Below are 26140 nucleotides of genomic sequence, written 5' to 3' on the forward strand. Positions count from 1 at the left end.
GCACTATCTGACAAGAAAGGGTTGCTACGTTACACTCGCTGGGCGTAACCTCCTTGGTTTTAGAAAGGTTTAACGAGCGTTGGGTCGCAGTGCCATGAATATAGTGAACTAGTATATACCATGAACTCGAGGTGGTTAAAGGGGGGAAGTAGACACGTAGCCCAAGCCGTGCGCGTACCCCCTCTCGTTTAGTCCTTGGAATGTCCGCTGGATGGCGGTGCTTCTATACGGGGAATATATAATGAAAAGATGCGAGATTGTCGTACTTGGAATGTTGAATAGATGGACGAACGGACACACAGACAGATGCATGGACGGACGCAAGGATGGCTGCACGGATGTATCGACGCAGGGGCGGATGCATGGACGGTCGCAGGGGCGGACGCACAGATGGATGTGCGGACGCACGAACAGAAACACGCATGGACGCGCAGATGGACGCACGGACGATCACACAGACGGACGCATGGACGGACGGAAGCAAGAACAAATGGGCGGACGTATGCTTCGCCCCACTCTTCATCATTCACTCCGTGGATATGCTGCCATTTTTTTATTTATTTTTGTGTTTGTCACTTGAGATTCCAAGTGATTCTGAGCCTCTTTGACGGCTGGCGGAGCTGAGTGAAAACCACGTGGACATTTACAAGAAACGTCGCTTTATGCTAAACATGAAGTCCTGAGGCAGACAAGGTACCTTTCGAGGTTATCTTATCGGATTTCCTGTCAGAGAATGAGATATGTATGGCGGCAACTAACAAAAATCTGCCCACCCTATTCAGCTTTTCCTCGTTCATTCTAAAGAAAGAGCCACTTAAGGTTAAATTTGAGGCATCTTGTTGACGAACCCTTCAAACTATTGTCCCCAAATCTTCCATTTCACAAAAAAGAACTTAGTTATAAAAAAGCGGGAGCTCGATTTCCGATGGCGAAGTGGCTCGGGTAACAATATATAGCTGGAAGACCTCGATGCTTTCATGGTCACACAAAGGCGCAACCTTCTTTGTAGCTCATTATGAAAACCTTATCTGAGAATTTCTTTTATTTTTTAGATGGCCGCCTTAGTGCAAGTCATTGTAAGGAGAAATGCTGCAGTGTTGTAACCCTGTATCGTATGGTGTGTCAGCCGGTGATTTTAATGTCAGTAATCTTGACAAGGTGGTGCAGGCGTGCTGGTCGAGATGGTTTTCGGTAGCGCCCATTACTGTGCCATGAGTGCCTGTCCTGTTGAAGAGTAAGCAGCTTGAGACACAACAGCACTAAAACCTGTCTTGTGTCCTCGCCGTATGCGGTTTTAGTTTCTGTCATGTCTTGCCACCATGCCCAGGCAGTCGTCTTAGTGATACCCTATTGATTCATTGAGTTTCGACTGCATTTGTCTCCCATACTTCTAGGATATAGGCTCCCTGGTTCATGAAGGCTGTCAGGCCATCCGAGAAAAAAGTTCCATGAGGTTCTGCTGGCTTCACCTTTACGGTGCACAATCGTGTTTTGCGCAAGACTCGTACAGTTCAGACGCGCACCTTCGGCATGCCTGAACCGGGCCATACTCACTGTGCCAAGCTCGCCTATTGTATTCGTAGTTTTAGAAAGCAGTGAACATGCCGTTACTACGGTGCTCACGTATGTGTAGCGGTGTACCTACAACTATTGCGGGGCCTCCTAAGCACGTTGTACAATCGTTTGTCCCGTGTATGACATTCAATGTCCCAAAACCACTTCGGCTATGAGAGACGCCGTATTGGAAGGATCCACATACTTTTGGCCATCTGGGTCTTTTGTAGGTGAACTGACTTCGCATATTAGACAGAGCTCTTGCACCTTGCCCTCATCGAAAAGCTACGGTGTTGAGCGGGATGAATTCCGCTTCTTTCGTCTACGCAGTCGAGTTCCTTAACCAGTTAGACAACGTGGCAGCTGGACGTGCAGGTAGTGGAACAAGAATAAGCTACCACAACGAATCAATCGCAAACTAACAACAGGCTTAGTCTTGTTCAATAGATAAGAACAGCAGGTAAAAACGCACTGTTGCTTTTATTAAGCAAGTATCACAGAACACATTGCTGTGCAGCATCCTGCGTAACATGCAATTAGTGCTTGAACGGAACTAGAAAGGAAGAAACAAATGGCGAGATAAAGAAGCGAGCCAATTCTTCGACCCCCTGATCACCCTGCGTGAGGGAAAATAAAATGAGAGTGAACAAGAGGGAAGTGCTACATGAAAAGCAAAAAAAAAGAAAAAATATCTACGGCTTAAAGTACGTTTAAGGCGTTCATAAGAATTGCAATGATGCTTTCACGCTTTCTGTGTTGACCACAATTTGGGCCAGAGCCGTAGAAACCTTTCACCCGACAAAGGGACACAGTCACGTCCGTTTCAAGCATTTGATAGATCTTCCCTATGCCCACTGAAGTGGGAACATAAAAAAAATGGTCTTTTCCCTCAAAATAGAGCGGGCTCAATTGACGTCCATGATATACTTGTCACCAGCTGACCTAAAGAAGAGAGTTTGACGGAAAATTAACATGGTGTAGTATAGCTTGAAATACGTGGTCAGGTACACTGTTTCACGGTAGCTATGAAGCCACCAGGGAGTGCTGGAGTGTCTCACTCACCAGCTGTGACGTGGACCTGCGGGCTGACCACCGTGCCGATGGCGTTGCTAGCCGAGCACCGGTAGCGAGCCTCGTGCACGTCCCGGCGGAACTGGTCGGCGCGGAAGGGCAGGAACACCAGGGATCCGTCTCCTTGGCGCACGTGTCTCAGTCGGGGCACGTCGGCCGCTTCGTCTCCGTCTTCGGTGAGCCAGCGTATTGTCGGTGCTGGCTGGCCCGTGGCCGAGCAAGGCAAACTGCCACCGGAGGAGTTTGAGAAGAGCAACCGCGACGGCAGTTCGCTCGTCAGTTGCGGGCCCTGCACGCTGCCGCCAGGTCCGTTACTGCTTACGCTGCTGCTGAAGCCAGCGCCGTACGTTGAGGTTGCCTCGACCAGGTGGATTACTTGATGTGGAGACATGTGTATCAGGGCTGCGAGAGAAGGGAGAATGGAAGAAAACCCACTGTTGAAAACTTTTGTTAGTTCATTAAGTCCTATGTACGTTGTGCCAACTTTGGGGTCAGATTAGGGAATCGAAAGGTTGTAAAGTATATTAACCACTTCGAAGATTTCTATAGAATATACCCTGACATATGTTCTCTCTTTTAAAAACTAAATATAAGATTGCATGTAATTTTAAGTCAAGTGAATAACACAGCTCACGATGAAGCATCCAGGCCAATGCTGCGAAAGTCAATGCTGCTAAATTATACAACCTTCTTTCTAGTACATCTATGGTGCAGCCTTTTTACCTTTTTAACACGTGAAAGTCTAACATCCGTGCACTAGAGGGCGTACAAGCACATGCACTTGGGACATGTATTGATCTTCTGAGATGTTTATGAACAGTTACAACTATCGCTGTTGCCCAAGAACAGCTGGTCATAACGTATACCATTGTTGAGACTTTGTGAGCGCACATTCAGCCTTTATCGCGGCTTCTGTCACATTATTAAGCGTGTTTGCCGGCTCGGTGGCCTCATGCTTCGTTCTGCGGCATTGCCATGAAACACCACGAGATATTACTGCCTGGGTTCAAACGTGCGATGCCTCTAAATCTGCGTTGTGCAGCCTCTGTAAACTTTACATGCGGCTTATAAGTTCCTGGAATCATTATTAAGGCACGCAGGTTATCGCTAGCTCTCAATTAGTTGAATATGCGTCTGTATGTCAAAAACTGCTTTGACAGCGTGCATGTTTACACCGATGACGTCACTAATTCCGACAGCTCTACAAGAGCAGTGGTTATTCTATCTGGTAACGCATCGCTACAATACAACTTCTGTAACATCACGAAGTCGCCAGCAGCAGAACCTTCAGCGACTCAGGGTGTGGTCAAGTACAATCTTCAGCAGCTACATAACCAGTGGGCCATATTTTGTGACTCGGTCAGCCTTACAGGCACTAAGGTTTACTTTACGGCATAGACTATACGGACAATTAGTATATCAAATGAGACATGACTACCACCATGCGCTCGAGGAAGCGCATGGTGGTAGAAGTGTCGACATTGTAGAAGTGTTGACGCTGGTAGAAGTGTGACACTGTAGAAGTGTCGGCAATGTCTGCGCAGATGAAGCTGCTCAAGTGGCTGAAGACCAAGACCTGCGGACGCCCAAACCGCTCTTTAGAACGGGCGCTGCGCGGCTACTACAGCCATTTGCTCGCCGTATCACGCTTTTACAATAGAATACGCAGGGTTTCTCAAACGCTCGCCTGTATTCGATTGACCAAAACTTTGTTTGCCATCCGGGCTTTCACGACGCAATAAAACTTCACTGTGTCGCATGTCGTTGGGCGTTCCATTCACGAAGGCGTATTCGTGTCTCGTTGAAATGACCAGCAGTGCGGCATGCAACATTTGCATCTGCGAGGAGACGCTTGAGCACAATCTGTGTCACTGCCCATCATACCAATCTTAACGGCGTGCTAAGGAAGCCAAGCTTTGTCACCTAGATTCACGGCCACTCGCAGAAAAAAAAAAGACCCTGGGAGATTGGCCAATGGTCTCGCATACGCGAAGAGCCACGAAAGCGCTCTTGTGCTCCTTAAGAACCACCGGACTTCACAGGAGCTTGCGAAAGAACTGCGTGAGACCGTACTGTGTAGTGTTCAGCTAACTATTTGGTTGGTTGGTTGGTTCCTCAACAACTTGGCGCAACCCACCTAGGGGGATAAGCCATGAAGAAAATGGTGCCTTGCTTTTTAAATTAATTCACTTCTTAAAAGAAAGGGTTGAATTGATTAGTTGATATAGGTAATAATTTAAAGGTGTTGAACTTTTAAACAAACAAAACCTTGAAGAGGATAACATAACAAACACACAAAAACAAGAAAAAAAAGGCTATACATAAAACAACTGAATTTATCTATGTTTAGCATTATATTCTTTTAGATTCCATAGCCTTCTCACTTTCTTATTTTCTCTCTACCTCTTTCCTTTCTATTCTTCCAACTTTACCCAACCGCAAGTGTGGGGTAGCCAACTGAGCCAAGCTTGCTTAACCTGCCTGTCCTTCCTCTCTGTTCCTCTCTCTCTCTCTGTTTGATGCGGCGGATGAAATAAGTGCTGTACCTTCACAAGTCAGCCTATTTATGTGACGCTCGAATTACGCAAAAAAAAGCGCTTATATGTGGGCGCGCAGCATCTAAATAATCTTCTCAATATTATTATTCTCGTCACTTTTTAACTTTTCGTGTCGCGTGTTGCGCGCAAGATACAGATTGGTTTACATCCTTGCTTTTACTTCACCTCTTCTCCCTCTTAGAAGTTGTAAACATTGTTTGACATTTATATACGATGGGCTCACTCATTTAACGCTGTTTGTAATAGCAGCAGCAGTATCACTAGTAGCAAATCTATTATTATTAGTACGGCGGCCTTCACAGCTTTCCTTAAGTTATATTGAAAACCAATAGATGTGTGAAAACTATCTGTAGATCCAGAGACTACATTACCGGAAGTTTTCCCCAAATGTTCTTCACATTGTTTTCCTCTTCATATGGAGCACGTTCGGAGAAGTAATAGACAAATATTCCAAATAGAAATCTTGTCCTGTTAGGAATTAGGGAACTTCATGGCAGAGTCATACTTTCTTTTATTTGTGCGAAAAACTTCACTGTCAGTGCGTAGTTTATCTATAATTAAGCGGGAAAGCCAAGCCACACCACATTCAACCGTGTGGGCGTTTTGGGCATGAAATACTGGAAACTAGCGCGTTTTCAGGTGTTTCTATATTCTGGACAGGTGTAAATAAATGTTATATTTTTATCTCTCAAGTATCAAGCTCTCGTGCAACGCGCAAATACACGATCGATGTTCACACATTTTCACCTATGGCATAAATGTGACAGATTTCGCAGAGAAACAACACTTCTGGACATTTTACCGAAAAGCTCCGCAACATTCTTTTTGCTCGATAGAACACTCAGCAATATAGACATTTCAACACCACAAAAATTATTTGTAATCAAAAAGCTAAAACTTAAATTGCGCGTTTCATTACAGAGCCTAAATAAATAAGAGTGCTCTCACGAAGTCAGCAAAATTGTCTCAGCCAGATAACTTTTATTCACCTCAAAACATAAAGTTTGTTCTGTTTTCTTTTTTCAAAATTTTAAACGTTGCATGAGGTAACGTTAGAACAGCCTATTCGTCTGTTCTGCGTATTCAAAGCTAGATCAGTAAACTTTCGGTATGCTGTTATGCACTGTTTTGCTATAGCACAGCCTGAATTGTACACGCATCAGTTCCTATTTTGTTTCTTATTTCCTTGCCTTTTACTTCAATTTTCGCTAATCTAGCCTTTTGGAAAATTTTGGTATTTTAAGAACGTTTATAGTGAGGTTTCACTGTGGGCACTTTTACTGTACTGTAAATTGAAAAACGCCCCGCCTTGGTACCTTGAGGCACCTCTTGAAAGATTCTCAAAGGAGTCTCTCGTGAATATATGATAGTTGTGGTACGTTAATCCCCCCCCTTCTTATATCAATCAAATCACACATTGCCAAAGCGAGAACTACATTTTTTTGTAGTCTTTACTCATCGCAAGTGTATCCCTATAAAACTTGCCGATGATTCATTTGGTGAAGGCGGAAAAATTTATATGTGTAATGTTTTAAAGCATCTATACTTCCTTGGAACAGCAAATTATACTTACGAGGATGAAAAAGTAACAAGAAACATGAATCTGCGCCATCTATTGCTATTTTTGTCCAGTAAATGAAGGCAGCAACCAGTCATAACAAGCGTGATGTTCAGAGGAGGCAGGTGGTGAATCGCAGCTCTTTCGAGCGACAAGAAACGTGCGTTTCGCAAACTCTGAGTTCAGATTGACTTGGTCAAGTTTCTTCTTGTGATGCCAAGAACAGATGCTTCTTCTCTTCCCCTAAGGGTATAGCTTCGAGGAACAACTTGGGAAGAGGTGTGAGCTTCCGTAGATCCGTAAAAAAGTTGTGCGCGTTTACTACCAGCGACCGTTGAAGAAATTCAAAGAATAAAAAAAAACAGAAAGAACTCGCTTCTAGCAGCCGGAAGCTAACTCGCGGGCTGTGATCTGAACTTTTCCTTTTTTCAATCAATTCGAAATCCTGCTTCCGGTGATGCTTCATAGATCAAACATCGAGCTTTAGGTGTCGCTTAACCGTGTAGTTAAGTCGTCAAATGCACGTGCTTGCGCCTGTGTAAAAGTACACAGAAGTTGAAGAGTGAGTTATGACGGGTTTTTATTGTGCCTTTGAGCGTGCCTGCAATAGTTGTCGTAGGCACGTATACTCAGATTTGGGTGCACATTAAAGAACCCCAGGTGGTCAAAATTTCCGGAGCCCTCCACTACGGCGTCTCTCATAATCAAATAGTGGTGTTGGGACGTTAAACCCCACAAATCAATCAATCAATAGTTGTCACTTTTAGAGGCACTTGCTAACTAGCTACAGTTATTTTTTCTTTTTTAATCACTTCCGGCTGAACGCTGACTTCTGCTTTTCCAACTATTCAGAAAAAATGTATTGAATATAACACTGATACAAAATTAGTAGTCTTAGTTCAAAGTAAAAGTTATACTGAATATATGTCACATAGGATTGAGTTTTTCAAGACAACAACCAAATAACTGTCAGCCTAATAATAAAATTTTATTGAATGAGTTCAATGAAGAACAGACAGGTACTTTGAGTGCACATGGCATCGTTGCGGCATCTGGTAGAGCAGATATCAAGCACCCGCCTCTTTCACCATGCCCTCTCAGATCTGCCTTGGAAGCACGACGAAACACAAAGTTAACGCAAAGATTGCACTGGAGCACAGAAACACCGGTGTGCCACTTTCACTGCGACACACCTGTGTCAAGGATTAGGGTTGCCTCTATTTTTTATGTTGCGGTTGCAGCTTTAATTCAGATAACTTCAATACAACCCGGTCCGCCTAAAATACTGACTCTTATTCCATTCCTTTATCACAAGGTTTTGTGTCTGAAGTTAACTCTGCCATCGGAAACTCGTAGTGAACGAACGGTTCCGGGCTAACACCTGAACTTGATATTCTGGTGAGATTCGTATTTGAATGAATTTTGGTACTCCCAGTATAGAGGCTGTTCTATAGAACTTTATGCTGATATAATAGCCTTTAAACTGCTTCAAAACTAATAATGCGACATGTCAATCCCACTTGCTGATCTTCGCGCTGAAAGGTGGAAATGAGCCCACTCAAAGCAATATCACAGTGATTTTCACAAAAGCGTAAGTATACCGCTGCTAAGCTAGTAAAAGCCAAAGTTAGTATTTTGGTCACGTATTTCAGGCCACCATTTAAATCGAGATAAAGATCAACGAAGCAGCCCGTCATCGCGACTCATTAGATGATATAAACAGCATAAACATGTACAGATCAGCATCATAAAACATGTAATTATAAAGTCTGACGAAAGACCATACACTCATGGTGCGAAATCGACCGTATACCTTACAACAAATAAGCTCCCGTTAGGCAATGACTATTCTGATACCACTAAATTAAACGCACTTATGGCCCGTGCATAGATCGAGTGTCATCATCATTAGCTTTCAAGATTCACTGATCACCTATCATCTGTTCAATTCACCTATTCGTTACGTTAGTTTAATGCAAATCTTTTTACTTGCTTTCATTGAGTGCTTATGTCAGCATTACATCGTGTAATATAGAGTGATAAAAAAAACTTGAACAGTCATTCGTCTATACAGGGTAGTAAACTTCGAATTGAACTTCATGAGAAGCGCAGCCACATCTACAAAATTACTCAAACAAGACCAACCTGTCTGATCCAATCTCGCTAACTTTAATCAGCCACAGGAACCTCCTGCGATGTATGACACGGCCTTATGGCAGACAAAGAAAACATAAGTGTAAACGAAAGCCTCGTAAATTAAACTGACCGTAATATGTAAGGATACTTTGACCTGAGCTGCCTCAAGTAACAACGTTATAAACGTTTCCAATAGAAGGATTTAGAGTATAAGCGCAAAAAGTTTACGGCCCCAAAGCACTTTGCGGGTGCTGGTCACGCATAAATTCTGTTTTCGCATAGAGTTTATGACCAGGAAGACAAACTGCGATTGAAACATCACAGCACATACATGGAGTGAATGATGATTGGCGGGGCAAAGCGTTGGTCAGTCCGTCCGTGTTTTCGTCAGTTCATTCGTTCTTGCTTCTGTCCATCGGTGTGTTCGTTCATCCGTGTGGCCGTCTATGCGTATGCGTCCGTCTTTACGTCTCTTCTTCCATCCGTCCATTCATTGGTCTATCTCACTGTCCGTGCATTTGTTCATGCGGCCGTCCCCCTCTCTGTCTGTCCGTGCGTCCATCAGTCCGTCTGCACGTCCGTCCATCCGTCTATCTATGAACACTCCAAGTACCGCCATCGCACATCTTTTCATAACGTATTCTTCATATACAAGTACCACCATCCAGCGGACACATTAAGGACCGCTTTTTAAGATATGTGCCACCAGTGGTTAGGCACTACAACGAGTGACGCACAAGCCACGCCATAAGGAGCTTCGCCCCTAAAATATTTGAGAGCTTTCAGAGAAAATTACTCTTGACACTTGGATTTTTCCTAATAATAATTTTCAAGGTTTAGAGTAGCAATGAAGTCACTAGTTATCTAGAATGATTCTTCGAGCTCACAATCTTGATGCCGTCAGAAAATACAGTCAAACGTTCAACCACTAAAGCTTCGTAATACCTACTGGCTGCCAAAGCGGCAAGTGAGTGAAAAAACACGGGTTATTTTGCGGTCAACTTTTGTTTTGAGGATATAATATGTGAAATTGATAGCTGACGCCAGCTGTTGTAATATTTGATTCTATGGCTCAGAAATCCTGTCAGCCTAGTATCGACCGAAAGCAATCACTTTGTGGGGTGCTGCAATGTTTATTTGGCGTGAAGATTTGCTCAACCTAAACACTTGTTAGGTCCCACTTATGGTCAGTGGCCTCGATGGTATTCTTTGGGGCTCCTATTTAAAAAGTTCGTACTTTGTACGTGTTATTCTTAGATTGTGATTATGATGATTATGATGATAGTAACGCAGGGAGTGTTGTGACGCAGGACCCAATAAGCTTATGGGTGAGGCAGATACTAAACAAACGATAACAAGCAAACAAATAGGTATGTGTAAAGGCAATTTTCAAATAAAAGCTCATGATTTGGACAAAACACTTACTTCTATGACTCTACTTCTGCTGTAAGATGTGTAGTTTTATATGTTGTTGTAAGAAGGCTTCACGCCTAATACGCAGAAGAAAACAAAGGTTGAAAATATCGGGACTATTAGTCCATCTTTATCAGACCCAGTCCACCGTTATCTCTTCTTTGTCATGTACAGTAAACACTGTACATTTTTTACTTTGGTTTTAGTGATTTTGTCCATCAGTGTTTTTTGTGTTTGTCGTACGGTGTGTGTTCCTATATTTTGTCAAGGAAAGTTTTCGTTTGTGTTACACAGTTCGCGTGATGCTTCAGTAACTTGCTTGTGCAAAGCGCGCATGTGTTGAGGTGTTTTCAAGGCTAATGCTCCTACTAGCGTCGCACCGCGCGGCGTTCAACAAGAGTATGTCACAAGGCTGCTAAGTGAACTCGAGACATAATATAACGTTCATCGTCTTAAGCTCTTACGATCACTATGTGAGTCAATACCTTATCTTGAACAATGGGCACTGCTGACATTCATATATATGGATGTATGTGGATGGCTTTACTTGTGGCACAAAATACAGAACAAAAAACTACTGTATTTATCTCACACACACGAGAAAGACAGGATTTTCCTTCAGGTTGGATAATAGGCCTTTAACAAAATATAAAGTCTTCTAATTATGGCCTCGTGCCTCTGGGATGTACAAGGCTACCATAATGTCACTGCGCATGTGAGAATTTCACTTAATTACACGCAGTTTGTAACGATGGCAAGGTGAACATATTTTTAGGCACGTGTGTCAAGCACATACAAAATTCTTTGACAATTTACATCTTTCGATCTGACTATTTATCCCACAGTGCAAGGTAGTTAACCGGGTTGTGAGTCAATAAGACTGCCTCTGCTGAATATTATTTTTCTCTGCCTCTCTCTGAAATAGACCGAATCAATCATCTGCTTCAAGTTTTTCAAGTTTCAGGGCACTTTCAGCAAAAAAGAGCAACCGAGACAACATTCCTGTGAACACTTGCTATCTGACTTTTTTTGTTAATGTACCAGAAGTTTTTTCGACTTGAGAGATCACTCCTGGTTGCCATAGTTAAGAAATTGTGCACTGTACTCTGAGTAGTGAAGTTTAGTTGCAAATTTTGTTTAGTCTGTTGTAGCTTGTAACACTGGTGCAACCCGACACAATAAAAATTGCCCCTAATATAGCTGTTTTATCAAGAAAGTGCGTTTCGTTCTAAATTTTAAGTTCTACTTATACTGATGACACGCCAACGCAATAGCCTACATAACTGTGAAACATAATTTTATACACGTTACCACTTCTGAAGTACCTTAGCATGAACAAGTTAAGTTTTTTGAAGTGTGTAGAGCAAGCAAGAACTCAGCAGATCTCACGTAACATGCAAATCAATGTTGTGCGAAGCATGCAAAGAGAAAGTAACTGTGGTGTAATTTTTCATTAAACTAAACGTTAAGAGATTACGCTAAAGATATGCACAAATGTTTTGCCTACACATATGAAGAAAAGTCGCATATGTTTTATGTAACCATATGTTTTTATTTAAATAAAGCCAATGACAACATGGGTATTAACTCTCTCAGACGCCTCTATGAAGAACTGCCTATAATTGCGCCAAAATGTCATAACAAGATTTCAAGGTCGTACATATTCTATTGCAGCAACAATATTTCTATGAAACATTGATTTATGCGTTTCATAGTAGTTATTCCAAATTAGGCTTTCATTAAATATTTACTTATCCTGTAGACATTCATGCTTGGTTCTTGCATATATATAATTAAAACTCAGACTAGGAATATAGTGCAAATTAGTTTCTCGTTTTGTTGATATTGAAAAAAGAAAAAAATGGCAGCATATCCACGGAGTGAATGATGGAGAGTGGGGCGAAGCATTCGTTCATCCATGCGTCCGTCTGTGTGACCGTCCATGCGTCTGTTTGTGCGCCCGTCCCTGCGTTCGTTCATGCATCCGCCCCTGCGTCCGTTCATGCGTCCATCCATGCATCTGTCTGTGTGTCCGTTCGTCCATCTATTCAACACTCCAAGTCCCACCATCTCGCATCTTTTTATCATATACTCCCCATATAGAAGCACCGCCATTCAGTGAACATTCCAAGGACTATACGAGAGGTGGCACACGCACACTTTCTTACGGCTTGCGCTTCGGGTCTACTTCCTACCTTCAACCATCTTGAGTTCATGGTATATACTAGTTAACTGTATTCATGGCACTGCGGCCCAATGCTCGCTAGAAATTTCTAAAACCAAGGAGGTTACGCCCAGCGAGTATAACGTAGCAACCTCTTCCTCTCAGATAGTGCTCAATGTACATGCCTGTTGCTGCTATTGTGAAATGAGAGACAGGAGGATTCAGCTTTTAATTTCTTACGGCTTGCGCTTCGTATCTGTTTCCCCCCTTTAACCACCTCGAATTCATTCATGGTATATACTAGTTCATTGTATTCATGGCCCTGCGGCTCAACGCTCGCTAAACCTTTCTAAAACTAAGGAGGTTACACCCAGCAAGTATAATGTAGCAACCCTTTCTTGTCCGATAGTGCTTAATGAACATGCCAATGGCTGCTAATGGGGATCGCAGCGTGCGCGTTGACTGAAAGTCGAATGCTCCTGTCTCTCATTCCCCATTAGCAGTCAATGGTATGTACATTGAGCACTATTTGTTATTGTTAAACAACGCACAGAAGAAATCTCTTACTGGCACCACCTTGGAGGTCAAGTGTTATATCTATTTCGGGTATGTGCCACTGGTGGTTACGTACTACGAGGGATGCCCAAGCCACGCCATAAGGAGCTTCGCCCCTAAAAAGTCACAGCTTTGCCGCGAAGGCGAAGCAGTGAACGCGATAGCAACAGATTGAAAGGTCACGCGCAGAACGGAAAGCAGATCGAAGCGTGCCCCGCGTTTCTCACGCATAAATGACACACAAAACGTACTCACACATGCGGATGCACGCAAATTAGCGTGTCATGTGTTGCTTCTCTGTGTCTCAAAAACGTGCGCTTTTCGCAAACGGAGACTGCAATGATTGCAGTGACCTTTGTGCGCCCGATAACTACAGCAGAATAGTTCCGGGTAAAGCACCAGGGCACCCAAGACGTACGATACTCCCCTCCTCGCCACCGTGAGATAAAAGCGCGTGAGGGAGCGTCGCTCCCCTTCTTTGAGCCGGGCAAAGTAGCTCTGGTTAGTGCTACGTAGACTAAGTTATGTTGATGGGGCTTAGGCATACGATTTTAGATTTAGATTGGCTGCAGTGCAATCCCGATTGGCGTTTCAACAAGATTACGCCTGCATGAAGCCTTTTTTCAAATCAGTTTCAAGATTTCGCGTGCCTCTGCGGTGGTCAAATACCTATGGTCAAGTAGCATGCTTGGGCTGCATTCCTGCTAGGACACTGATATTTATTCATTGCATTAGTTTGTTCAACGCTGGCGACGTGACTTGTTCCTAATGCTCTCGCATTTATAATATACCATGTCCGTACGCACACGAACGATTGCTACAGAGTGTGTCCCATTGAGAATAGTTCTCTCCGAGTCACTACTACCAATACCATTTTTGTAAAATGTACTACTCTTGTAAAAATGTACCTCTTGTCATACTGTTCGCGCTCTTGCGTTATGGCGAAAAATAGAAATTATACAGCAGAGTCGACTACGTGAGCGTTTATGCAACAAACGAACAAATGAATTTGGGAAAATAGACTGTAATCCCATGAGTTCCTCGCCGACGTTTTTTAGTTTCACCTTCCATCCTCTTTCGAGCACGTCGTACGTTCCGTTCATCCCTCCTGCTCGTAGCCAGCTTCAGAAGTAAAAAAAAAATATAACAGCAGCCACTTCCACGACGTCACGTATCCTGCGAATTTCCACCCTCTCACTCCTCGGTCTAAAACTTCAGCGAGCCCCACTTTCAGCACAAAACGAGGCGCAAGACGAAGGAGGAGGAGCGGAGAAAGAATGTCCGACGCATGCACCCGCAAATCCGTGTCATTCTCATCGTCTCATCGCGGCGGCCTCCGCTGCGGGGCTGCCAGCGCCCGGGACCGACTCTGCAGCCGGGCCGATTCATTCCCGACGATTTCTGCTTCCTTGGTTCCGCTCGCTGGCTCCGGCCGCGGCTTGTTCGTCCCATCCCCGTCCGATTGCACGGCCGACTCCGAGGGGAGAAAAGGGGAGAGCCGCTCGTCATCGGGATCGCCGGGACCGGGCTATGCGACTCGGCGAAGCGTGATGTGGGCCTGCGGAAACGGCGATGATACCGAAAGTAAACAGCGGCCGCCAGCACGGCGCTCACTGCTGCCAGCGTCGAAAGGCGTAGGCAGCTGATGCGAAAAGGACTGAAAGGAAGGGGGGAGAGTGAAGAAGACTCGAAGGAAACACTGTTCTGTGGGTTGCGAGCAAGGCTCCTCTTCGGCGTATTATACGCTCACCACGACTGCCGCATTTGTTGGCTTCGTTTTCCTGCTCCTATTACTACTATTATTAAAGCTTTTCCCGTCTGCTGCTGGTAGTAATGTTCGCCGTGTGGTTCTATGTCGCTGCCTATCCGGACCAGACTTTCAGCAGTACTTTTTATTGCAGTAGCGACACCGTGGCCTGCTGTTAAAAAAAGAGAAAAAAAAAGGAAGTAAAGTTTGTACTTTCGCTATTGTCGCAAGTGGTGAAACAACGAGAAAGACCTTCCCAAATTTGTGACGCCCTGATCAAGCAGCGTACATGCCTGCAACAAAAGCATTTGTATTATTATTTAAACACTGAGCTAAAAGCGGTATGGGTATCGGAACTGTAATAGCAAGAACTGGACGGGAGCGGGCAGCGTTGCGACAGCAAACAAACCAGGCAGATACAGCTCGTGCTCACCCAAGGTGGTCGATGGAGCTGCAGCGCTGGCAATTTAGCTTTAGAGCAGTACTTAAAAAATGTGTTTCGTGTACATGGTGGTTCGTATATATATATATATATATATATATATATATATATATATATATATAGGCAGGCATGGTGGTTGAGTGGCCGTAGCGTTGCATATAGTCTAGTAGATCCTCCGTGAGCGGTCACAACGTGGTTTATTTCGACGTTTCGGCCTAGAGTCTGGCCTTCATCAGGAATTCCTGATGAAGGCCAGACTCTAGGCCGAAACGTCGAAATAAACCACGTTGTGACCGCTCACGGAGGATCTACTAGACTATATATACATATATATATATATATATATATATATATATATATATATATATATATATATTATATATGATCGGTCGATTGATTTTATGAGCGTTACATATTTTCGCGGGATGCATGCCACTCATCTTAAGACCTTATTTGTGTTGATGGCTGCAGCCGCATAACTATAACCTTCTTAATTTACTCGTAAACTTGTTTCGAATTATCAATGTCGAAAAAGAAGGACATATACATCAAGATCCCGTGGTGATAATCAGTGAATTCAACTTTCGTTGGTAGGCGACAGAAATGTAATGAAAATATGTACTATGATTGCAGTTAGACATTACTTCGGTGTGTCCAAACACTCGAAGCCAGCTTCGAAAAAAAAACATGTTTTTTAAAGAGAATCCGTTGGTCACATCACAACGGCTACAAAACGCCAAACACAGCATGGAAGTTTACCCAGCAACACCTTCGAAAGTATTGCCATTGATTACGGTTTTGATAAGCATCCCCTCTTTTTTTTGTGCGTGCTTCAGCAAACTCTGCCACAAGAGCCTCACTTTCAGACTTCCTTATCCGACTTGAATGCCCTTCCCTCATGCAAGGCGTCAGATTCGAAAATTCGCCCAAGGAAACAACAAACGTGCATGAAAGAGCCCTGTATACCGGACACGAAAACAAACGAAGAGTCACTCCGCTCTCGGATGTCTCCTCTCTTCTTTGCTCACCCACCTTACCCGAGTAGCAAACACTTCGCTTTCAGTAACGTATACATTGGTACACTGAAGCTCACGGAATCGCCTAGCAGGCCAACAATTTCGAAACGTATTCGTTTTCGTAGAAAGTGTGCGCCTCGTGCCCTTCAATAACTTTGCTTTTCGACCTTTCTCCCAAGTGTGCGTCGCAACACGCCATTGGTATCGTTTGTGAAACCGGTATACTCTTAGTAGGAGGATGGAAACGCGTCGAACATGCAAGCTGTCACAACCATCGGTTCCTCTCCTGCACGCTATGTTCTCAATGGGCGCCTGCGTGGCTTCAAAGGAACGGAATGGGTGCTGCTATGGAATGCGTTCAACGCTCGCATGCGGGTGAAGGCGACCAGTGAGTGGAGTGGCATTTCAACATCGAGCGCGGATGGCAACGGGTTTGCAGACTTTTTGAAAAAAAGAACGGAAAAAACTTGAAGTCCACGCTGACGAGCTCAAACTAAGGGCGTGGCAATAAGATCTAATACCCTTAATGGTTTGAAATATCGTCTGACTGAGAGGTAGTGTGCGTGGGCGTGCGTCTGTCTGCGTTTGCTCGTGCGTGCCTACTCGCGCGCGTGTGCGTGTGTGTGCGTGCGTGCGTGTGTGTGCGTGCGTGTGTGTGTGCATGTGCGTGTTTCCATTTATGTTTTCATGTGTGTGCGTAATTTATTAGTTTAGTTGTTTATTTACATGTATTTTCTTGTAGGAAACTAATCTACTTGTTATAATGCGTTTTGATAATTTGGGATCAGTAAAAAATTACATACACTACTTAAAAAGACCAAATTAGTTGCCATAAATAGCTACCCCTGGGAGTGTGGAAATTAAGACGACTGGTAACATATTGTAGGTACTGACATATTTGCGCAATAAGACCAACTGCCGCATGTAAAATATTTTAACCTATGCATGTTCTGATTCTACAGAAAAGCCTAAAGTTTCTCAATTCGTACCATTTGATAACTGTTGTGTATGTATCAAGTGCCTCACATATTCTTGCTTACTCTACTTCATGCCATGACAAATATGCTTAAAAAGTAGCAGTGTCCTCTCGTTATACTATTATTTCCATACATCATGGGACCTAGAGAACGGTAGTTAACACGCACTGACTGTAAAACACGTGAACCACTTCGGCGACAGTACCAGCGCCAATACGGCGTTGTCTCACGCATTCTCGATTACTGACGGACCTGTATTTACTCCGTACTTTGTAGTACTGTTTCTTGGGAGTCCATCATCTCTGTTTGATTTTCCTATTGTACTGTGCGGCGGAAGCATTCATCAGACAAGAGTACCCACCAAACACGTTTAGATGGTAAGAAAACGACAGCCTAATTGGTACCGCATGAAGCAATTTATTGCAAAACCATCGTTTTCCTTCTGCGCGTAAATCTAGTCACATGTTCTTCGTATTACTGTCTGTGGACAGCGAGAGTGAATTTTCTTCCAAGAAAACCTGCATGAATGAACAAATGATATATATATATGGGCGTGCGGGCAGCTAGATGGAAGAAGCAGAGGAGAAAGTAGAGGTGGAATCAGAACACCTTGCCCAATGAGCGGGTGTTGTTTCTTCTTACCTGTCTAGTTTATGACAATGGCACAGCCTTCATCGGAAACCAAACCGTGAAGCGGAACCAATCGGTCTGCACGGGTCGTCGGCGTTGCGCATATCTACATCGAAGGAATGCCGTTCCTCGACGTTTCAGGGGTACCACTTGACACGCGACTGGCTACCGGCTTCCTCTCCATATGCGCGCGGGCGGCTCGTATCTAGGAAATTCGCGCACGCTTTACATGGCGTGCTTCTCGTGGCCAAATCTCTAACAACGGGTGAACATCCAAGAGACGTTGTTCAGGCCTCCTTGTACGTTCGTTGCACTACCGTGAGTGCTGCTTCCACTGCATACTCCAAGAACGTGAATCCTGGAAATGTGGGCGGTTCACCCGACATCGTCACGGAGCTCATGCGTGCCATCACGCGAAAAACGCAACCAGTCAACCGCTTGGCGTTTTTGAGCTCCAGCTTCCGGGTGGCCATCTTACCACCGCAGGCTATTTCGGACCTTCTGGAATTCGTCGGTTCGCAGAATGACACCGACACGTTGTTAGAAGTTGTAAATGTGCTAGGCTCCTGCCATGCCTGGTCTGAAGATCAAAAATAGTTTGTCATAGATCATCTCCGAGGCAAAGCCAAGGCATGGCACAACTACAATGGCATCAAGGGACTGTTGTGGCCTTTGATGTGCGCTTCTAGTTGCTGCTTTCGGCCCTATTCGCCATGACAACACAAAGAAATCTGACACGTCTTTTAGAAAAGTCAAAACTCGAGAAGTATATTTTCTCGAACTACAGCTCACCGGCAGATACCTGCGCAGCTGGACCTCGTACAAACCCCGTGCTTAAGATGTGCTCAAGCTGTGCATCGGCAACCGATACGAAACATCACTGCCAGCGGCCGAGAGTATTTACCATCCACTTCCATCAGGAAAGCTTCCTCCATTCTCGTTTTTGCTCGGGCACTTGAAGTCACCTGCCCGCGCCTTATTAAACACCCTCACAAAGCACCTGCATCTGTCCACGGATGCCGCAATGTACGATGAATGTCCTACCACTCCACAATCTGGGCGTTCATGCTGAGGCAATGGGCCTCGACCAGACGGACCCATGTTTGGCCTCCACGGCAGTTGTTTGAAGGTGAGAGCACTTGGACGTTTGTTCAGCGGAAAACACAGGCATTTCAGAAGATGTTTTCAGAAGATGTACCACTGGGGGAAAAGCGAACCACAACCACAGAGCCAATTCCGACCTCCTGAAAAGACAGAGCTTCAAGCCGAAGCGAAGCGTGGCCAGAACTGACTACCCTGATTTAACCAGTGCCGGCCACCAAAAGCACCGAAGACCACTTCGCAGTCATGGCCGAGTGTCATGATTCATGACCCAGAAATACACTGGGGCTTGGGCGCATTGGCAGCTAGATGGTAGAAGAATAGAAAGAAGGAGATGCAGAATAACTGCAGCTTGCCCAACCAACGAACCTGTTTTGTTGGTGCCGTCTGTTGTCTCTTGTTCTCTGTTTAGTTCATGACAACACACACACACACACGCACACGCACACACACACAACACACACACACACACATACATACATACATACATACATACATACATACATACATACATACATACATACATACATACATACATACATACATACATACATACATACATACATACATACATACATACATACATACATACATACATAAAACAGAGGTGTTGTACGTCGAGAAAGGTTCAGACGCAGCTTGGCAAAATGTGCTTTATCAGGCAGGTCTGGCTAATGGCGAGCGGCGTGCGCGAGCTACTACTGTAGCCATCGATCATCATCGTCTTCTTCATTACCAGCAGAGCGTCCGTTATTCAGATTCATTACAATTACTCCCCGCGAAATAAGGAGCCATCCTGGCGACCTATTGACAAGTAAACATGGGAGGGTCGTAGCAGGGCTTAAGTCTCGAGACGTGGACAATTTCCTGGCCACGACGACGTTGGTCAGAAGATGGTTCCTGTGGCTCAATGAGGTAATTCACTGGTGACGTTTTTTGTAGCACACGATATGGGCCGTGATACTTGGGGACCAACTTGGTAGAAAGGCCAGGTGTAGCAGAAGGGACAAGCAGCCAGACGAGTGAACCTGGATCGTAGGAAGTAGTGTTATTTGATGCGTCATGGTGGTTCTTTTGGCCTCCTTGGTCTTGGGTTGTGAATGATCTTGCCAGTTGGCGGCATTCTTCAGCGTATGTAGCGGCTTGAGACAAAGTCATGAACTATGAGGAGTCAGGTTTGTACGAAATAATGGTGTCCATAGTGCAAGAAGGTTCGCGTCCGTAAAGGAGGAAAAAAGGAGAGAACCCAGTAGTGCTTTGAATGGTGGTATTATAGGCGAACGTGATAAACGGGAGCACTCGGTCCCAATTGGAGTGGTCTGACGAGGTATACATAGACAGCATGTCACCAAAGGTGCGATTGAAGCGCTCTGTCATTCCATTGGTCTGGGGATGATAGACGCTTGTATTGCGGTGAACGACGTGGCACTCACGCAGCAATGCTGTGATGACGTCTGACAAGAATACGCGACCACGATAGCTCAGTAACTCCCGAGGTGCTCCATGACGTATTACGATGTTGTGAAGAACGAAAGTTGCAACGTCTTTTGCTGTAGACGAGGGAAGGGATGAAGCTTCGGCATACCGCGTGAGATGGTCGACGGCAACTATGATCCAGCGGTTACCGTCAGCAGTGTTGGAAAGGGGACCATAGATATCGATGCCGACGCGGTCGAATGGTCGGGATAGGCATGGTAAGGGTAACAAGGTACCGCTGGTGTGATAAGGGGAAGTTTTCCGTCTCTGGCACGTCGAGCAGGCCTGAACGTATTGTCGTATAAAACAGTACATGCCACGCCAGTAATATCGGAGACGTATGCGAGAATAAGTCTTCAGGAAACCTGCGTGGCCACATTGGTGTCGTCATGAAACGTGGAACAAATTTCGGATCGCAGATGACGTGGAATCACGAGTAGCCACTGACGTCCACCGGGTGCGTAGTTGCGTCGGTACAGCACGTCGTCACGAGTGGCGAAGTGCTCGACTTGCCGACACAACGTGCGTGAAGGAGGCGAAGTCGTCCGCCCAGCCAGGATGTCTAGAATCGAAGCAACCCAAGGGTCCTTGCGTTGCTCAGTAGCATGTCGGCGATGACGACGGCAGTGGCATCACAGGTTAGACTTTCGCAGCAGTGCGGGTCAGGGGGTAGGGGCGAACGGGATAGGGCGTCTGCGTCCGAATGTTTCCGGCCGGAGCGACAGACCACGCGAATATTATATTCTTGGAGGCGTAATGCCCATCGGGCGAGGCGACCGCTTGGATCCTTCAGTGACGACAACCAGCAGAGGGCGTGGTGGTCAGTCACGACGTCAAAAGGGCGCCCGTACACGTAAGGTCGAAATTTCTCTATCGCCCAAATAATGGCGAGGCATTCCTTTTCAGTGACGGAATAGTTGATTTCGGCTTTGCTAAGAGTTCGGCTTGCGTAGGCAACCACGTACTCTTGGAAGCCGTCTCTCTGCTGTGCAAGAATAGCGCCTAGCCCGACAGCACTAGCGTCGGTGTGGATCTCTGTGGGTGCCGATGCGTCATAGTGTCGCAGAATAGGCGGCGACGTGAGGAGGCGGCGCAGTTGATTGAAAGAATCGTCACAGGTGGCAGACCAGGCTGAAAGGTCTCTAGAGCCGGCGAGGAGCTTGGTCAAAAGAGCGATGATCGTCGCGAAATTGCGGACGAAGCGCCGGCAGTAAGAGTAAAGGCCTATGAAGCTTCGGAGCTTTTTCATGGTGGTCGGTTTGAGAAACGCTGAAACGGCTGTAAGTTTGACAGGGTCAGGAAGAATGCCGTCTTTTGAAACCACGTGGCCAAGGATTGTAAGCTTTCAAGCGGCGAAATGGCACTTCTTCAGATTCAGTTGCAGCCCCGCGGCAGAAATACACGCGAGGACTTTCTCGAGGCGCGGTAAATGGGTTGCGAAATCAGTTGAAAAGACGACAATATCATCTAAATAGCAAAGGCAAACGTTTCATTTGAGACCTCGAAGGATAGAGTCCATCATTCGCTCGAAAGTAGCTGGCGCGTTGCAGAGGCCGAGGGGCATGACTGTGAATTCGTAAAGCCGATCAGGCGTGATGAAAGCTGTTTTTTCGCGATCAGCCTCTGCCACGGGTACCTGCCAGTATCCAGAGCGCAGATCTAAAGAAGAGAAAAATTCGGCTCCCTGTAGGCAGTCTAAGGCATCGTCAATGCGTGGCAGCGGATAGACATCCTTGCGCGTGATTCGGTTGAGACGTTGGTAGTCCACGCAAAACCTGATGGATCCGTCCTTCTTCACCAACACAACTGGAGAGGCTCAGGGACTGCTTGACAGTTTATGCCACGTGTCAGCATGTCGTCAACCTGTTCATTGATGGCACGGCGATCGGTCATTGCCACACGATATGGACGCTGCCGTAATGGCGTGTCTTGACTGGTATCTATACGGTGAACAACTGATGACGCTCGATCTAAAGAAGGCTGATTGTGGACAAACGAGGCTCGAAAACGCCGTAAGAGCTTGATCAGCTGTTCCTGCTGCCCAGTCGTGAAGTTAAATCAATGGACTTGCGGAATACATCCATAGGTTCATTAGCGTCAGTTGCGGGTGTAATGGCACAAGAAGGTAAAAATGGCTTGTCGGGATAGATCGGGTCTTCGAAAATACAATTTAAGGTCTCGAGGCTTCCCAGACACTTGCCGCGTAGCAGGATGTACGGACAAGCAGAAACGGTGCACGCATAAAGTACCGCCGAACCATTGGAAAAGTTGATGACAGCAAACGGGAGGACGATGGTTCGGTGTTGCACACTACCTATAGTTGGTTGGAACAGGAGCGGCGAGTTAGTGGCAGCAGGGGAAAACACAGGCACTAGGACGGCGGACAACGGTGCGATGCGGACGTCAGCTGCGGCAAGCACTTTCGAGGGACTGTGGTGGTCGATATCAAGGCACGGATTCGTCAACGTGAGTTCAGCACGAGCGCAGTCGACGAGGGCCTGATGGGTAGAAATATATCTCATCCTAGTATGACGTCGTAAGATGAACGTGGGAGAACAACGAAGTTGACAGCGTACCAAACATTTTGAATAATAACGCGTGCTGTGCACTGAGCTGTCGGCGCGATGAAATGAGACGTGGCTGTACGCAGAGCAAGATTCGTAAGCATCATTGTAACTTTTCTCAAATCGCAACACAGTTTTTCACTCATTATAGAAACGACGGCGCTTGTGTCGACAAGTGCACGTACAGCAACACCTTCTACTAGCACATCAATTTCGTTGGTCGGAGAAAGAGGAGGTCTTAGAAAGTTCGACGACACCACAGTTCTTGCCTCCGGAACTGCGGCTGTCAGTTTTCCTCTCGAGCGGGGCTCGTGCGCCGAAGCATCGGGGAGACAGATCGGCGACGGGGTGGTAATGACGGGTGAGAATCGAGAGGGCGTCGTGGGGACAATGATTCGGTGATAGGAGAAGATGGTCGCTGGGAATTCTGGGCAGCCTGGTAATTTGCAGAATTCCCATGGTTTTGAGGCTGAAAGTTGCGACGGTGACAGTATATATGTCCCACGACACCGCATGCGAAACAGATGGGTCGATTATCCAAGGTGCGCCATGGGTTAACGACAGAAGGTGCAGGGGGCGATACGGGATGGGGTGCCGTGTATGTAGGCAGCGTCGTAGGGTAGGAAAACCCGGTGCCCCGGTATGCGCCAGAGACAGGTGGGGCGGGGGGTCTAGCAACGACGGCAGCGTAGGTCAGCGGCGTAGGGACAGATGGCGATGGAGACAGTGCCTGCGTGACCTGTGTCTCAATGACCTGGCGTAGACGTGGATCTAACGAGGTCACTGGCGCGGATGCTTCGGCCACAAGAGAAAGCTGACGCGCAACTTCTTCACGAATAAATTGCTTGATGTGGGGCAGTAAGACGGTGTGATCAGCAGCGACGTCGTGCAGAGGGCGGAAACTTCAGTCGTATCTTCAGCGGCCCTGCGCGTCGAGACACGCTGCTTACGCAACTCGTCGTACTCCTGACAGACCTGGACAACATCGGTGACGGTCTGTGGATTCCTAGCGACGAGAATCTAGAAGGTATCGTCGTCAACTCCTTTGATGATGTGCTTGATTTTGTCGCGTTCGGTTAGAGATTAATCTACGCGCTTACAAAGAGACAAGACATCTTCAATGTAACTTGTAAAGGTCTCGTCCCTGCGCTGGACTCGACTACGGAGACGCTGTTCCGCGCGGAGCCGGCGCACGGCAGGACGACCGAAGACCACGGCGATGGTGGTCTTGAAGGCGGACCGGTTGGTGATTTCACCTTCGTGGTTCTTGAAATAGAGGCTGGCCACATCAGCGAGGTAAAAGCGCACGTTTGTGAGCTGGTCGCAGGCGTTCCACGTGTTGTAAGCGCTTACGATTTCGTACTCGACGAGCCAGTCCTCGACGTCTTGTTCGTCGTTGCCGCGAAAAATTGGTGGGTCGCGTTGCGGAGGCACGCCAGTACAGTAGACTGTCGTTGGTAAGGCAGCTTGAGAAGGGCCAGAAGCAGTCATGGTGAACGGTGAGGGTAGCGTGCGATTGCGAAGTTCCAGGTTGATGGGAACCCCGGCTCCTCCACCACTTAAAATAGAGGTGTTGTACGTCGAGAAACGTTCAGACGCAGCTTGGCAAAATGTGCTTTATCAGGCAGGTCTGGCTAATGGCGAGCGGCGTGTGCGAGCTACTACTACCGCCACCGATCATCATCGTCTTCTTCATTACCAGCAGAGCGTCCGTTATTCAGATTCATTACAATATATATATATATATATATATATATATATATATATATATATATATATATATATATATATATATATATATATATGTGTGTGTGTGTGTGTGTGTGTGTGTGTGTGTGTGTGTGTGTGTGTGTGTGTGTGTGTGTGTGACGTATGAAGCCGCATGAAGCGATGGTTGGTAGAGGCCAAGAAGGAAGAAGTGCTCAATAAATATGGCGTATGAGGCAGGCCACTTCTCCCATTTATTATAGCATCACACAAGTCTACAGGGTGGAGACTTGCCTGCGCCTTCGTTAGTCACTCATCTTCGACGCAGTTCCCCACAAGACGCCCTCACAGTACCTCAACTACCGAATCATCTCCTAGCAGGAAACAACGAACAGCACCATGACACAACCATCGGCAGACCTTGACATCCCCAAGTACACCGGAGCAGCGGACGATGGACCCGTGCAGGACTGCTTCTACCTTTTCGAACTCCACGATACCGCTACATCATGGTCGGAGCGGGAAATGATCACCAACTTCACTAACTACTACTGCAGTGAGGCTTTCAAGTTTTACTTGGCACAAATATTCGAAAACGACAAATCGTGGCATAAGATCAAAGAAGAGATGATCGCCCGTTTTCGCGACTATGTTGAAGACTTTTTATTGCCAACCACCTGGAAACAATCGCACTCAGTTGCCACAGTTGAAAGCAATGCTCACGCAAAGGGACACCAAGAATGAATCAGCCTTTGAAACAAGACCAATTAAAGCACCCTTTCCCTGAAAGGCAGCCCGACCTGCTTGCAGGAAGAGTGTACATCCCCCCCCCCCCCCCCCTGCACCGCGTGTCGGAACTGCTCGATCGAAAGGCAACCTTTACGTTATCTCTGCAGCGTAGCATTCACGTTACGTTACCACCCTGTGCACTGTGCTCCCTGCCTTGAACACTTGTCCCACCACCTGGTCTTCCATCGCTTGACCCTTTCGTTGCTCACTTCGCCCATCTCATGCCTAACACGCTCACTACGGCCGGAATAGAGCAGAAGACTTTAGAGGGTACTCGACCGAGCCTAGACTTTTCAATACAGATTCACGCATTAGATTAGCTCAGCGCTTTAGTTCCGCAGATGTACCGACATTTACAAGTAATGACTGACAAAATTACTCCTGTCATGGTGTCGCTGTTTAGTGTCCAGCCGACTAAGAGTCCAAACAAAACAAGAGGCTCAGAAGCATCACCTCTCACCCATTGCCGTGCACCAAAAGCGTACGTTAAAAACGGCGTTGCAAGAGCCTCCGAAGATCTCCCTGTTAATTCTAGCCCAAAACCTTATTTGCCTGACAAGAATCATGAGGCCTCAATGAGTACACACAATTAAATGCGAAGCATTTCTTATTGAACTTCGGCGACTCTATCTATCTATATATCTATCTATCTATCTATCTATCTATCTATCTATCTATCTAT

At 46.0% G+C, this 26140-nt stretch overlaps 1 protein-coding gene across 5 annotated transcripts in view; it reads right to left on the reverse strand.

Annotated features, from left to right (window-relative positions):
* LOC119169592 (cell adhesion molecule Dscam1-like) overlaps positions 1 to 26140 on the reverse strand; it is a 202147-nt gene that overhangs the window by 142017 nt on the left and 33990 nt on the right. For all 5 annotated transcript variants that reach the window (XM_075887265.1, XM_075887267.1, XM_075887264.1 and 2 more), the window contains exon 2: positions 2617 to 3027. In XM_075887265.1, the coding sequence (XP_075743380.1) occupies positions 2617 to 3027 (411 nt within the window). The remainder of the gene's footprint in view (positions 1 to 2616; positions 3028 to 26140) is intronic.

Source organism: Rhipicephalus microplus, chromosome 2 (assembly GCF_043290135.1).
Source record: "Rhipicephalus microplus isolate Deutch F79 chromosome 2, USDA_Rmic, whole genome shotgun sequence".
NCBI lineage: Eukaryota > Metazoa > Arthropoda > Arachnida > Ixodida > Ixodidae > Rhipicephalus > Rhipicephalus microplus.